The 13900-nt window shown below is 40.6% G+C and overlaps 1 protein-coding gene across 4 annotated transcripts in view; it reads left to right on the plus strand.

The window, feature by feature from the left end:
• PRTFDC1 (phosphoribosyl transferase domain containing 1) overlaps positions 1 to 13900 on the plus strand; it is a 42846-nt gene that overhangs the window by 26069 nt on the left and 2877 nt on the right. For all 4 annotated transcript variants that reach the window (XM_073581777.1, XM_073581779.1, XM_073581776.1 and 1 more), the window contains 3 exons: positions 3981 to 4063; positions 6130 to 6173; positions 11277 to 11353. In XM_073581777.1, coding sequence (XP_073437878.1) covers positions 3981 to 4063; positions 6130 to 6173; positions 11277 to 11353 — 204 coding nt within the window. The remainder of the gene's footprint in view (positions 1 to 3980; positions 4064 to 6129; positions 6174 to 11276; positions 11354 to 13900) is intronic.

Here is a 13900-nt window from a genome sequence, read left to right on the forward strand (position 1 = left end):
GAAATCTTTTTCCCCGCCTCTATTGTTTTCCCCGCCTTTATTGTTTCCCCCCAGCCTCTATTGTTTTCCCCCGCCTCTATTGTTTTCCCTGCCTCTATTGTTTTCCCCGCCTCTATTGTTTACCGCAGCCTCTATTGTTTACCCCAGCCTCTATTGTTTACCCCAGCCTCTATTGTTTACCCCAGCCTCTATTGTTTTCCCCCGCCTCTATTGTTTTCCCTGCCTCTATTGTTTTCCCCGCCTCTATTGTTTACCGCAGCCTCTATTGTTTACCCCAGCCTCTATTGTTTACCCCAGCCTCTATTGTTTTCCCCCGCCTCTATTTTTTTCCCTCTTTTTTTTTTCTTTTTTCCTCCAAGGAAAAACATCTGCATAGCAGTATGTATAGTAAAAAAAAATGTTGTTCTCCTGTGGCAGGCCTTCTCGGAAGCACCAATATGGCAGCTCCTGGGGTCTCAAGAAAGCTCTCAGCTGCCAGCGGAAATCCATCGGCACCCTGCAATCTTGTCCCAGGGGACACCTGAATAAATGCCCCACCCAAGAACATACTACTTAAATACTGCTGTCAATGATTGACTGCACCATTAAAGTGGTTAAATTGAGCTAGCTAGGATTGCTGCTGTTAATAATTCATCACCGACCAGGAAGGGGTTAAAGGGAACATATCACATTTAAAATGCCATAATAATAATAATTTTTATTTATATAGCGCCAACATATTCCGCAGCACTTTACAATTAAGTGGGGACTTGTACAGACAATAAATTCAATACAAGTTAAGACAATTCAGACAGTGACATTAGGAGTGAGGTCCCTGCTCGAAGCTTACAATCTACAAGGAAATGGGGGGACACAGGAGGTGAGAAGTGCTTGTTATTTCAGGTCTGGCAATTATAATAAATAGGGATTTTCATATAAAGCTGCATGATCCGGTCATCAGCCCGTGTGTTTAAGTGCAATAGTCAAGTATCAAGCGCAGTTATCGTGTGCATGGAGGGTGTGCAGACAGATGAATAGTAGGGTGTAGATTCAGAATAATATTTGGAAGGAGGGAACAGGGCAAAGTTAGCTTACTGAGTAGCTGATGTGGTAGGCTTGTTTGAAGAGATGGGTTTTCAAAGCGCGCTTGAATAGGTTGAGGCTAGGTATCAGTCTGATCGTCTGGGGAGGTGCATTCCAGAGAGCTGGAGCAGCACGAGAGAAGTCTTGGAGACAGAGGTGCGAGTTATGGATTACGGGGGATGTTAGTCTTAGGTCATTTGTAGAACAGAGGGCACGTGTAGGGCGATAGACAGAGATGAGAGAGGAGATATAAGGCGGTGCAGAACAGTGGAGAGCTTTGTGGGTGAGAGAGATGAGTTTATACTGGACCCTGTAGCGAATATGTAGTTAGTGTAATGACAAGATGGAGGCATCGGTGAAGCGGCTGGACAGAAATATGACCCTGGCTGCCGCATTCAAGATGGATTGGAGAGGAGAAAGTTTGGTAAGAGGGAGACCAATCAGAAGAGAGTTGCAGTAGTCCAGACGAGAATGAATAAGAGCGACAGTAAGAGTCTTAGCAGTTTCAAAGGTGAGAAAAGGTCGGATTCTGGAGATGTTTTTAAGATGCAGGTGACAAGAGCGAGTGAGTGATCGGATATAGGGCGTAAAGGAAAGTTTGGTGTCGAATATGACCCCAAGACGGCGGTCATGCTGCCTGGGAGTTATGGTTGAACCCTCCAGGGTTATTTCGATGTTAGGTAGAGTGAGGTTAGTAGAGGGGAGAAACACAAGAAGTTCAGTTTTGGAGAGATTTAGTTTCAGATAGAGGGAGGACATGATGTTAGAGACAGCAGACAGACAATCCTCTGTGCTGCAGGAGGAGATCAGTAGCCTGATATATCATTTTGCTGGAAAATATTCAGATTCAGTAGATCTTGCAGTCTATTAATCAAAGTTTCAATTTATTTGCGACTTGGGACCGCCCACTGGACTCTTATCTGCAATAACTATCAATCGGTGGATGATAAGGTCCACTTGACTCAAAACTAAAACTAGGCTTTTCCTGGAATCATTCTACTCAGCAAATCCTGCTTTGAACCACAGTGTAGGGAGAGTAAACAGGAAAGTTCCACATGACTGGTCACGATATGACTTTCTGATAGTCTGCAGCCACCAATGGGGGGGGGGGGGAGATTTTACATGCGGATATTGAACTCCGTGCCATGTACAGTACTAATTTCTCCTTAGTGGTGACTACAAGAATGTTATCAATTAGTTGCACATATTAAAATTGGATTTTTTTTTTTTTAAGACTGAGCTGCACAGATGTGAATAGTGGCCAATGCCATTCTTGCTGTAAACTTACTATTTCATGGCTTCTAGAACTACTCACACGGAGCATAAACTCTGCATTAGGCCAATTCACACATCAAAAGCGTTTCTCTGATTACTCGCTCCACTAATATTTCTTGTACTGTGAAGATAATTGGGCTTGACATCACTGTGCAGAATTCTGCGCTCGCTCCCCGTCATGCGGACATTTCCATGTTAAATAACGACGTTGAAGCTTTTTGTCACCGGTAGAGCCAAGTCTAATATACATTACATGGAGGAAGCGCCTGGACTATCGGACCTTGATGTCTTCCCAAATTTGCTGTTTAAAACACCCTGCTACTTTAAAAATGAAGAAGTCGCTTATTTTGGCTGCGCTTCTGTACGTCTCCATCATGGTCGGCACGGCCGGGTAACGAAAGGTCCAAATGACCCTCCGATGGGCTCGGGCTCTGAAACGATCATGAACACCAGAGATCCAACAGAAAATAACTGCATTTAGACATGACTTTGGAACCAATCACTGATTGGGACCGCCCACTGGACTCCTAAGAATAGAATGAGCAGAGAATTAAAAAAAAATAAAACACAAGTTCTACTGAATATTTTCCAACAAAACTATACCTCGACCTATTCGGCGCCTCCTGTGTTGGCACGATGGTGGATGCCGAAGGTATTAAAGAAAACAACTGTATTTGGAGTTGACTTTGTTACCAATCACTGATTAGGACCGCCCACTGGACTCATAAGAATAGAACGTGCTGAGATTTAAAAAAAAAAATAAAATAAAAGTTCTACTGAATATTTTCCAACAAAATTATACCTCGACCTATTCAGCGCCTCCTGTGTTAGCACGATGGTGGACGCCGAAGGTATTAAAGAAAGCAACTGTATTTGGAGATGTCTTTGTTACCAATCACTGATTAGGACCGCCCACCGGACTCCTTCAAATAAAATGGATGGGATTTAAAAAAATAAAATAAAATACAAGCTATTTTGAATCTTTTCTACCAAAACTGTATATCAATCTATTACTCTGTATAATATGCTGCCTGCAGATCTGATGCTATAGCGTATGTGACAAGTTCCCTTTAACTTATAACACTGTTATTAGAGAGGGAAAATGGTATAACAGGGGTTTTCCACCTCTGGTGACAATTTTTTATTTTTAACTTAACTTCTTTTATTTGAGACTAAAAAAAAATCATTTTTGAAATTTGGTTTGAATAAATTTAGCATCATTTGACTTTTACCAGCTCTTTATTTCCTGGATATTCAACTTTGATGATGTCTGTGGTCAAAAATCAGCTTAGAGGAGCAAAAAAAAAAGAAAGATAAGAGTTACAAACACTTCCATTGGACTGTGTCATGATGAGCTCACTGACAGACTCTCAGTTGACTCATTCTGCATATAGCATTAGACAATCCATCACAATGGTTATAGAAGGAAAATGATGCAAAATTTATAATGAAATCCAATTACAACAATGTTTTTAGCCAAAAATACATGCATTTAAATATGAAAAATTAAAATTGTACACAAAGGTGGACAACATTTTAACGCTAGATTTCTGCTCTGGGTACTGCCCATTTGTCTGTGATTTTCCAGCTATAGACACATCACTGTTATCTGTGTAGTTACCCGGTGTCTTTATAATTTTCAGGATGTTATAGGAACCGGCAGAACGATGGAAGCTCTGCTAAGTCATCTGGAGAAGTACAGTCCAAAAATGGTGAAGGTGGCAAGGTTGGTGTCTACACTAGATACAGATCTATACCCTTGTATCTAGACCAGATTTTCTGCGACTGGTTTTTAGTTTGTGCACTTGATATTGGTGCAAAACCTTTTGTTTCTAAAGCAAAGTGAAGGAGGCTGGTCTCAACACCGGGGTGGCGTGAGGGATAGGAGTTTTTTTTTTTTGGGGGGGGGGGTGCCAGGGTTGCCCACCTTTTTCTTTTTCTTACTTAAATGTATATATTTTTGTTTAAAAAAAAACAACATTTTTGTCATTTAAAACTTTTGCAGTTTGCCATCTATATCCTCTGCTCGGTACTGACTGTTGGCGGCTGTAGAATGGGTTAACTGAGGATCCATCAGTGAGCACATTTTTGACAGTCTAATGAGAGATTTTCTAAAGCTTTTTCATTCGTTTTTTTTTTTAGCTCCTTTTAGTTGATTTATGACCACATCAAAGTCGAATGTGTCGAGGAAGCAAAGAACAAAACCGTTTGAACATGTGTTTTGTGTTTTTTCTTAATGGAACCAAATTTTAAAACGTATTTTTTAGACCCGAATGCATGCATTTTAAATAAAATAAAAATTAAATTTAAAAAAATTGTCTCCAGAAGTGCAGAAGTGAGCGGATGCTAAACCTAATTTGACAAAAATGTAAATTAAGCACGAATTATGTAGACTTATATGCAACAGCACACCACAATTAAAGGGGTCGTTCACCACTCGGATAACCCCCTTCTCAATCCTCATGTTTCCCCCAGTAAAATAATAATACTTACACTCCCCTTTTCCTGAAGAAAAAGTTGCTGCAAAAACTAAACGTTTGCACATAGCCACTGCAGCATTTTCTGTGTACTCTGGAAACAGTCAGAAATCCTGCAAAGAACAAAGGAGTAATTTCCTGCTGATCGGTTTCATCTTAGCTGCTGTTTGCACACACCCTTTTAGCCAATAGGCAGGGCTTAGTCAATTTTTGTTTGTCCTATTGCAGACATGGAAAAGGGGGGAGGCTCCTGCTGCAGACATTTCCCATTTGACTCTATGAGAAGTTAAAAGGGCCAGGATTTTACCTCCCATCAATATGGTTTTGTCAAACATCAGAACCTTACCCTTAGAGATTGTAGGACTTCTCCTAGCCTCCTTCATCCAGTACGTGAGACAATCGGTGCCTGCGGGGGGTGTTATTAAATGGGGGTTGTCCACTACATGGACAGCCTCTTCATAAATGAAACGGTTCCCCTCTGAAAATAAAAGCAGCGCATGCTCCCCTCTCAGACCAGCGCTGTTCCAGCAATGTTGGCACCGTGTCTGCCAGCGTTCGTGTGACATTATTTCACGTGAGCGCCGCAGCCAGTAGAGCATATTCTGGTTATACATTAAATGGACCCCCGCCTTGTTTAAGAAAGGAACGTCCAAGTAGTGGACCGGACCTTTAATTTATGCAGATACCGGGGTTGTTCATCGGATTAGCGGTCCCAAGAGCTCTACTATTGGATAAAACACTGGGAGTGGCAAGAGATGAGCGAATCGGTGTAAAGTGAATTGAATTTGCTACGAATTTCACACCTCTGAATCCAAATTTTTCATGCAAATTCTAAGAAATGGCGGCCGAACCCAATTTTTCTGAATTGTGGAGAGTCGTAAAAGAGGGTTAAAAAAAAACAGGTTAATGTTCTTGTCCCTGGTCTCTCCCATCCGGTCCTCCGCTCCATCCGGCCACTTCTTTCTTCTGGCGCACGAGGAGCGCCTCCGCTCTGCAGCGCGGCTTCAGGCGCCGACACCATGACGCGCGTTTCATTCACAACATTTGATTTGATAATAAAGAAATGCACATTACATTTTCTGGCCAAATACGAGCGAATTGTGGAAATCGAATTTCACAAGAAAAGGAAATAGAAAGGGAAAGACATTGACATTGGAACCACTGCTGCAATCTAAAAGCCAACGAGAACTGTGGCTGACAAAAGTCGTCCCAGTGGATGGAGAACATCTGTTTCGCATGTTTCTGTGTATCCTATGAATGGATGTGATTGGCTTTGTAAATATATAATCAATTCTTATTTTTTTTTTCCTTCCAGTTTGTTGGTGAAGCGATCGGCCAATAATAAATACAGACCTGACTGTGAGTCATTGGAACGTTTCCTTCTCATTGCAATGATTTTGTGGTCCTTCGTTTTGGCATCTGTGGTTATAATATAGACATACGTTGTAGTTGTAGCTCGATGGATTCATATTAGATCTCCTTTTTATTATAGTGTTGGGTCCTCCAGCAGCAGCCCCCCATTAGCCAATCTCTGGAGGACCGCCAATGTGATTGCCGAGGCTCAGCTCGTATTCAGTTGACGGGTGATAAGGCCGGGTATCAGATCCCCACTTATCTGGTCTTTAAGCATATATCATCAGTCTCTTAAAGAGAATCTGTCAGCAGGTTTTTTGCTAACTGAGAACCAATAATATGACAGGAGCATAATGTAGGAGCAGAGACCCTGATTCCAGCCATGTATCACTTGTTAGGCTTATTGGTGCAGTTTTGATAAAATCCTTGTTTTCTCTTCTGTAGGTGTTGCAGTTCTCTGAACCCTAAGCTCTGTATAACCCCACCCACACCACTGATTGGCAGCCTCCAGTGTACACTGTCAGCGAGCTACCAATCAGTGGTGGGGGTGGGGTTATACAGAATAGCCTGATTGGCCTGTACATAACACCTAGTCTTGCAGTGATGATCTCCTGCTGATAAAACACTGATTGTATTGAAACAACAGGAAACTGCTGAGAAAATCATACATCCCTGGAATAAGTCTCTCTGCTCCTCTGATTAAATAGTAAAAACCTGCCGGCAGAATACCTTAAAGGATGACTATCCCTATAATCGCTGCAGCAGTATTTCACACGTGGTGGAAAAATCTATCATAATTTCCTCCAGCAGATTTTGTTGCAGATTTAACCATTTTATCCCTCTTCATTGAAAAGGGTGAAATCTGCTGGTGGTAAAAAATAAAATAAAAAAAATACAATTGCATGGTGGGTGCCGGAATCAGTTGTGAATTTTCCCGTTTAAAAATATGTAAGGAAATTGTCCTGTGTGGACATGGCACATTACCGATTCTGCATTGGGCTCCCCTCACTTTGCGTTTTCTCTATGGCCAGGGAGCCCTGCGCAGGTTTGCACCACTTCTGGAAAAAGCATTCTGGCTCCACTCACTCTCACTCTCTAAGTATTTGGCAGTCATCATATTATACAGCACTGTGTACTTACAATTGCTCATTTTGCCTTTCTACCTGGATAATTCTTCTCTTTTCCATTAAGTCTATGACATCACATGATTACTAACGGATTAGCTAAGTTCTTCTAAGGCCTGTTTCACACTTCCGTTTTTTCAAATCCGTCAAAATCCGTTGTTTTCCGTAAAAAAACGGATCCGCCATTTTTTGCAGGATCCGTTTTTTTTGTCCCATAGACTTCCATTACGGTTACCGCGGATCCGTCAAAAAAACGGATCCGTTTTTAAAAAAACGGATCCGTTTGCATCAGTTTCCGTCAAAAAAACGGAAACGGATCCGTTTGGCGGACACAAAAACGGAAGTGTGAAACAGGCCTAAGCTCTAGGTAAAAACAGGAAGTCTCTTTTCCCTGCATGGGTCATCCCTCTCTCCAAGTCCTTACCCAGTTGCTCCCTCCTTCCCTCTGCCAGGGTCTTTTCAGTGATGTAGAAATGTAGTTCTAATGATGACTCATGTAAGTAAAAAAAAAAAGAAAAAAAAAGACGATTTGACCTCCTATTTTACCTAATAATTGTAGTATTCAGTATTGCACTTTTCTCGACATTTAAATAAAAAAAACCCCTAAGATTTTCTAGAGTCTTAGAGTATGTGCACACGTTGTATTTTTGCTAGTTTTTTTAAGCGGAATCTTCAAGTTTTTGAGTTTTGAGGAGGAATTTGAGAGTTTGCTCCAAAATCTCCTTTGTCTGCACATTCCCTCATAGTAAGAACTATTCGGTAATTTTTCTCCAAGGTGATGACTTACTATGCAAACACAAGGATAGACTTGCCCCTGTGCATAGAATTTGCCCCGGGGGCAGAGCTGTGTGTCGCTGATAGTGGATTTATTCCTCTCTGTTGTTTAGTCAGCGTTTCATACAAGCTTAAATTTAAGCAAGGAGTGAAAAAAAAAAAAATTCCTAGCTCGGTATTTCACAGATCGTATCAATATTTCCATTATAATGAAGCTTTGATGTTCAGAACAGGAATGCAGAATGTTACAATGTTCTGCCGTCTGGTAACAGAAATATTTAGGTAGATCCAGCTTTGATCGCCATTTAGTTTCGATTTTACTTGTATAGTGACAACATATTCTGCAGCGCAGTACAGAGGTCATCCACCTCTTGTCACCTGAAGCTCGCAATCTAAATTCCAACTTAGAATGTTTGGGTTTTGTTTTCAAGTTTGGGAGGAAATGTAAAAATCTAGAGCAAAAACCGGGAAACGCACGGTCTATGCAGAGTTCAGCTCTGTTCACATGTTGCAGTTTTGCAGTGTTTCTAGAGAAAGAAGAACGCAGGTAAAGCAGGATGTGAAACCCAATTTTTTTCCTTTTTTTTTACCAATATAATCCATAATCTCTTGATATCGTCGCATGAGTATGGATATTAGTAATTTTTTTTTTATTGTTATGTAATTTGCACTTAGTGTTTTTTTTTTTTTTTAAAGCATTCCATTAATTTCTCCCCACTTCAAGCACAGGTTAATTTCAATTACTGATATGTGTTAGGTTATGTTCACACTGGACATTTTTTTGCTGTGGTTTTTTTTATGCAGCAAACAACGGCTACGGGCAAACACGCTGCCCAAAAAATGCAGGTATCAATTTTTGTTGCTTTTTTTGGTGCAAAAACCTTAAGGAAGTCGCATCATGAGTTGTTTTTTTTTGGGGGGGGGGGCAGTAAACTTTATCAGCATGCACAAAAGGCAACAAAAATGCTGCAAATAAGCAACAAAAAAAAAAAAAGCAGCAAAATATGGCAGGAATATGGAAAGTCTTGTCGTTAAGATTTTGACGTCGCCAATGAGAAATCTGCCTTGAAACCTACATCCGTCGCTGAAACCTGAATCTCGCATGTCCTCCCCATGTGTATATGTATACATTTCCTCCAGTTTCCTCTGACACTCCGAAGACAGTGATAGGGAATTTAGATGTGAGTCCTAGTGATGAAAATGACTGTACAGTGCTGCGGAATATGTCGGCGCTATATAAGCAACAGAAAAATATAAATAAACGTAGAAAAAAGGGAATCTACTGCTCTTTACTGAGGCAGGTTTGCTATTTAAGAGACTAATGACACACGAGACTGTGCTGTATAATTCTTGATCCTTTGACTGTCCACTAACTAACGATGCCAATGGTGACGAATCAAAAATTTGATCCTTAAAAAAATTAAAAATAAATAAATTTGTCTTCACCTTCTTGTGGTTAACGCCACCTAAACTGCATGTTTTCTAACGTTGGCCACAAGGAGGCACTGTTCTGTGGAAGTCGATCGATGATCTCCTACACCAGCCAAGACAGTGGTGACAGCAATATTACTGATATCAAAAAGTGATGGAAATATTAAAACCATTCTGGTCAAGGTGCCGGACCTTATTCACACATCAGTTTTTTGGTTTTTTTTTCATGTGCGATAAATACGGACGAAGTTTCATCAGTGTGGTCGGAGTGTCGTCAGGTTTCTTGTACGTAAAAAAAAAAAAAAAGTATTTCCACCTTGTCCTATCAGAGTCCGTAAAAATCGGATCGCACTTGGATGCTGTCCAACATCAGCAATTCTGATCCGACACCCTGATCAAAATCAGACACGTTTCCACGATTTTGCACAGACCCCTCAGTCCGAGGAAGAATCGGACATGTGAATGGCCCTATATACTATCAGGGGTCCCCGAGTCCTATCCTTGAAAAAACACAACGCTCGTACAAGAAAAACTGAAGTCTGAATGAGGCCTTAAGCTTAGAGCATTTTATTTCATGTAAATAGGATGTGAGGAGAAAACCAATTTCCTAAAAAACTAAATCATCCTCAGTCCTTCTATTTACTAAATTCTGATGCCACAATCTGAGAATCTGCCAAAAACAGATAGTGGTTGGAGATATTGGAAACATTTGGGTAGTAATTGCCTTAAAATCTCCATGAATTCTGTTTTCAGAATATTCAGACAACTAATAGCTCATTGTGCCTTTAAGGCCATGTGCACACGATGCAGAATTCCTGCGGATCCGCAGCGGATTTTACCGCGCAGAAACGCTGCGGATCCGCAGTGTGATTTACAGTAGCATGTAAATCAATAAAAAATAAAAATCCGCTGTGCAGACGCTGCGGTTTTTTCCGCGCGGTTTTCCTGTGGTACAAAATCCGCAGCATGTCACTTCTTTTGTGCGGTTTTCCACCTCCCCAGTCTCCAAATCCGCAGGGGGAAAACCGCACAAAAACCGCAAGAAAACCGCATTAAAAATGGATGAAATCCTCAGGAAAAATGCAGGTCATTTGACCTGCGGATTTCTTCAATTCTGCGTGGAAAAATCCACAGGGCAAAAAAGTACGTGTGCACTCAGCCTAATACGGGGTAGAAATGTCTTGTACTTGTGTCGCATTGTGCAGCAAGTTTACTTAAAGGGAATCTGTCATCAGGTTTTTGCTACCTCAACCGAGAGCAGCAGGATGTAGGAATAGAGACCCTGAATCCAACGATGTATCACTTAGATTACTTGGTGCAGAAGTTCTGAAACAATCCAAGTTTTTAGTTTTAGCAATGAAGCAGAGCTGAGAAAGCTAACTCCGCCCACACCAGGCTCCCTGTGTACATTGTATATTGATAGCGAACTGCTTATCAGAGGAAGGGGCATGGTTGATCTAACTTGCTCGTGCCAGCTAGTCAGGGTAAGGATAATCACCCGGTGATAAAACCTTCACTGAAAGTAAACTACAGCACACAGCTTGATAAGTGACACATTGTTGAAATCTGTGTTTCAGCCTCTATCTCCTACTGTCTTCTGATTACAGAGCAAAAACCTGCTGACAGATTCCCTTTAACCTCTGATACATTGTCATACTGATCTGTACCTGCATAATTAGCTGTGACAAACTTGTCTCTGCTACATCTGTAATAGTGTTTCAGTGTTGACAAATGAAATATCTCCATCTACCATTTATATATTTTTTTTCCTTTCTTATAGATATTGGATTTGAAATTCCCAATATTTTTGTGGTTGGGTATGCGCTAGACTACAATGAGCACTTCCGAGACCTTCATGTAAGTGATCTACCAATCAATGAGTGCTGAAATAATCTGCTTTCTAAACAAAACACTTAAACTAAAGATGAAAGGGGTAAAGATGAGATAAAAAATGTTTTTACGTTTTTTCTTGAAACACCACCATTTTTAAAAAAGGACACTAAAGTTGTTATTTCTCTCCACTTAATGGATTAATCCAATCATCTGCCTTCAGAAGCGCACCTCTCCCCAGCCTCCTGACTTCCTGATTGCTGAGGAGCGAGCGCTCCTGAATGATTGACAGATCAGGAGAGCAGCATTGTTGTACGGCTGACCTGACACGTTTGCTCCCTCTGCAGCATCAGAGAAGCGCAGTGGGGCTGAAAGTGGCCAGGACTAGGAGCTATTAATGCACTCCAGCAATACAGCCAACTTCAGAGCAGCGCTTACAAGCACCGTGAGAAAAAGCTTGAAAGCTCTGCGCCTGTATGGCCAGTTCTGCTATACAGCAGCAATGACCGATTTTCCTTTTACAATGAGCAGCAAACAGAAAAAATAATTACAATTTTGTGAAAAATAAAACAAAATTTTAATAATTGCAAAGCTGCTTGTTTTTTACAAGTACTTAGCAAATATAGTCATGTTAGAAGATGAGAATATTCTCAGAATGGGTTAATCTCATCTCCGAACTTTACTTTTAATGATATATATTAAAAAGAACACCTGTTACTGTGAAAAAATGGCACAAAATCCACACTAATTAACAATGATAGAAGACCGCCTATCTCACCCTAGATAAAAAGGTGGGATAGGGGAGGTAGGGTAAGTCCACGTTGAGTGTGGGCGCCAAAAAATCGTTTCTTCTAGGGTGCCAACCTCCACGGCAAGGAAGGTGTTAAGACAGGTTATCGTAGTCCTTTTGTAGGGCTTTTCTATATGGTCTTCTATCATTGTTAATTAGTGTGGATTTTGTTCCATTTTTTCACGGTAACGGGTGTTATTTTTAATATATATCATTAAAAGTAAAGTATTAAGGGAATACATGTTCACAAACTTATGTCTTTATATTCCTTTCAATATTTAATAATCTCATCTCAGACACAGATGTATGCCCAGGCTCGGACTGTCCCACAGCAGAACAGGAGAATTCTTCGGTAGGCCCCTGTTAGGCCTCTTTCACACTTCCGTTTTTTACAATCAGTCACAATCCGCCAGGATTGGAAAAAAACGGATCCTCAATTTTCTTTTGAGGATCCGTTTTTTTCTCCATTGACTTCCATTATTGGCGGATTGTGACGGATTGCCGTCCGTTGCATCGGTTTTTTTTTTCGGATCCGCCAAAAGTTCCTGTCCGTCACCGTCCTCAAAGATTTGAAAACGGAGCTTGCAACGTTTTTTTCTGCGGCGGATCCTCCAGACACTAATTTAACCCGAAATTCTTTCTGGGTGTCTCTCTCTCTCTCTCTCTCTCTCTCTCTCTCCTGCAATTCCTTTAAAATTCTTCAGTTGTCGGATCCGTCAAAAAAAACGGACAGGAGACATCCGTTGGCATCAGTACTAAAACGGATCCGCCTTCCGTCCTTTTGGCGGATCTTATCTGATGCAAAAAACTGAAGTGTGAAAGAGGCCTTAAAGAGCAGTGCTATTACACTTGATTCACAATTTGCAGAAATAGGTATAAGCTAATCATTCATTATACAAGCTAGCCTTATTAATATTACATAGAAGCAAACGTACATTTTTTTACTAGGGTCAGATTATTTTTTGCATGTAGCTGAACAGTGAGCCCCCAGAATCAATGTTACTGGTGGGCCTTTGCCAACCCAGTCAGACACTGGGTAAACAACAAATATCTGAATAATATTAGCAACAAAGGACCCATATATTAACGACACTAAAGGGCTAAACTTGTTTGACATATTACAACAAAAGAAAGTAGGAAGAACACCTACATTTACCTCCTGATGAAGAGTTAGCGAAACGTACATTGGGGCGGTGGGAATGCTGCAGGCGACAGTTACATGTAAGTTTTTAAATACCGTTACTCTAGCTCCCCTTCAGATATGTGTTGGAAAGTTTTAACCAATTAATCACAGTATGTTATACTAATGCTACACTTTGTATGTCCTTTCACCTCCTGCATATGCCTATGTTCCCCTGCATGTGTGCTTAGCTGCCTCCGTTTTCTTATTTCTTATTTTTGGTCTATGTATGTATCAAGTCAATAAAGTATTTTTTTAACTGGTAAATATACTCTGTAGGTGTTCTTCCTATTTTCTTTTGTTGTAAAATATCTGAAGAATTCAGGTTCCATCTCACTAATTTTGAGAATGGAGGTCCCAAGCCACAAATACTAGAGAAGAACCCAAGCATGCAAAGCTAACTCCTTTCACTTTTATCAGAGTCTCAAAAAATAGCTTTTGCTATGCTATTTTTTTTTTTTTTTTTACCTCTAGTGATCTCAGAAATCTCACACACACACACTTTTTTTGCCATCGGTATTTTGTGCTTTGCATGGTTTTTTGGACATAGAGTATGTCACTTTTTTCAGTGTTTTTTTTTCAGCATTTTTCACCCATTGAAAGT

This window comes from Dendrobates tinctorius, unplaced genomic scaffold, assembly GCF_039654945.1.
Source record: "Dendrobates tinctorius isolate UK_male_01 unplaced genomic scaffold, ASM3965494v1 ptg000070l, whole genome shotgun sequence".
NCBI classification, from domain to species: domain Eukaryota; kingdom Metazoa; phylum Chordata; class Amphibia; order Anura; family Dendrobatidae; genus Dendrobates; species Dendrobates tinctorius.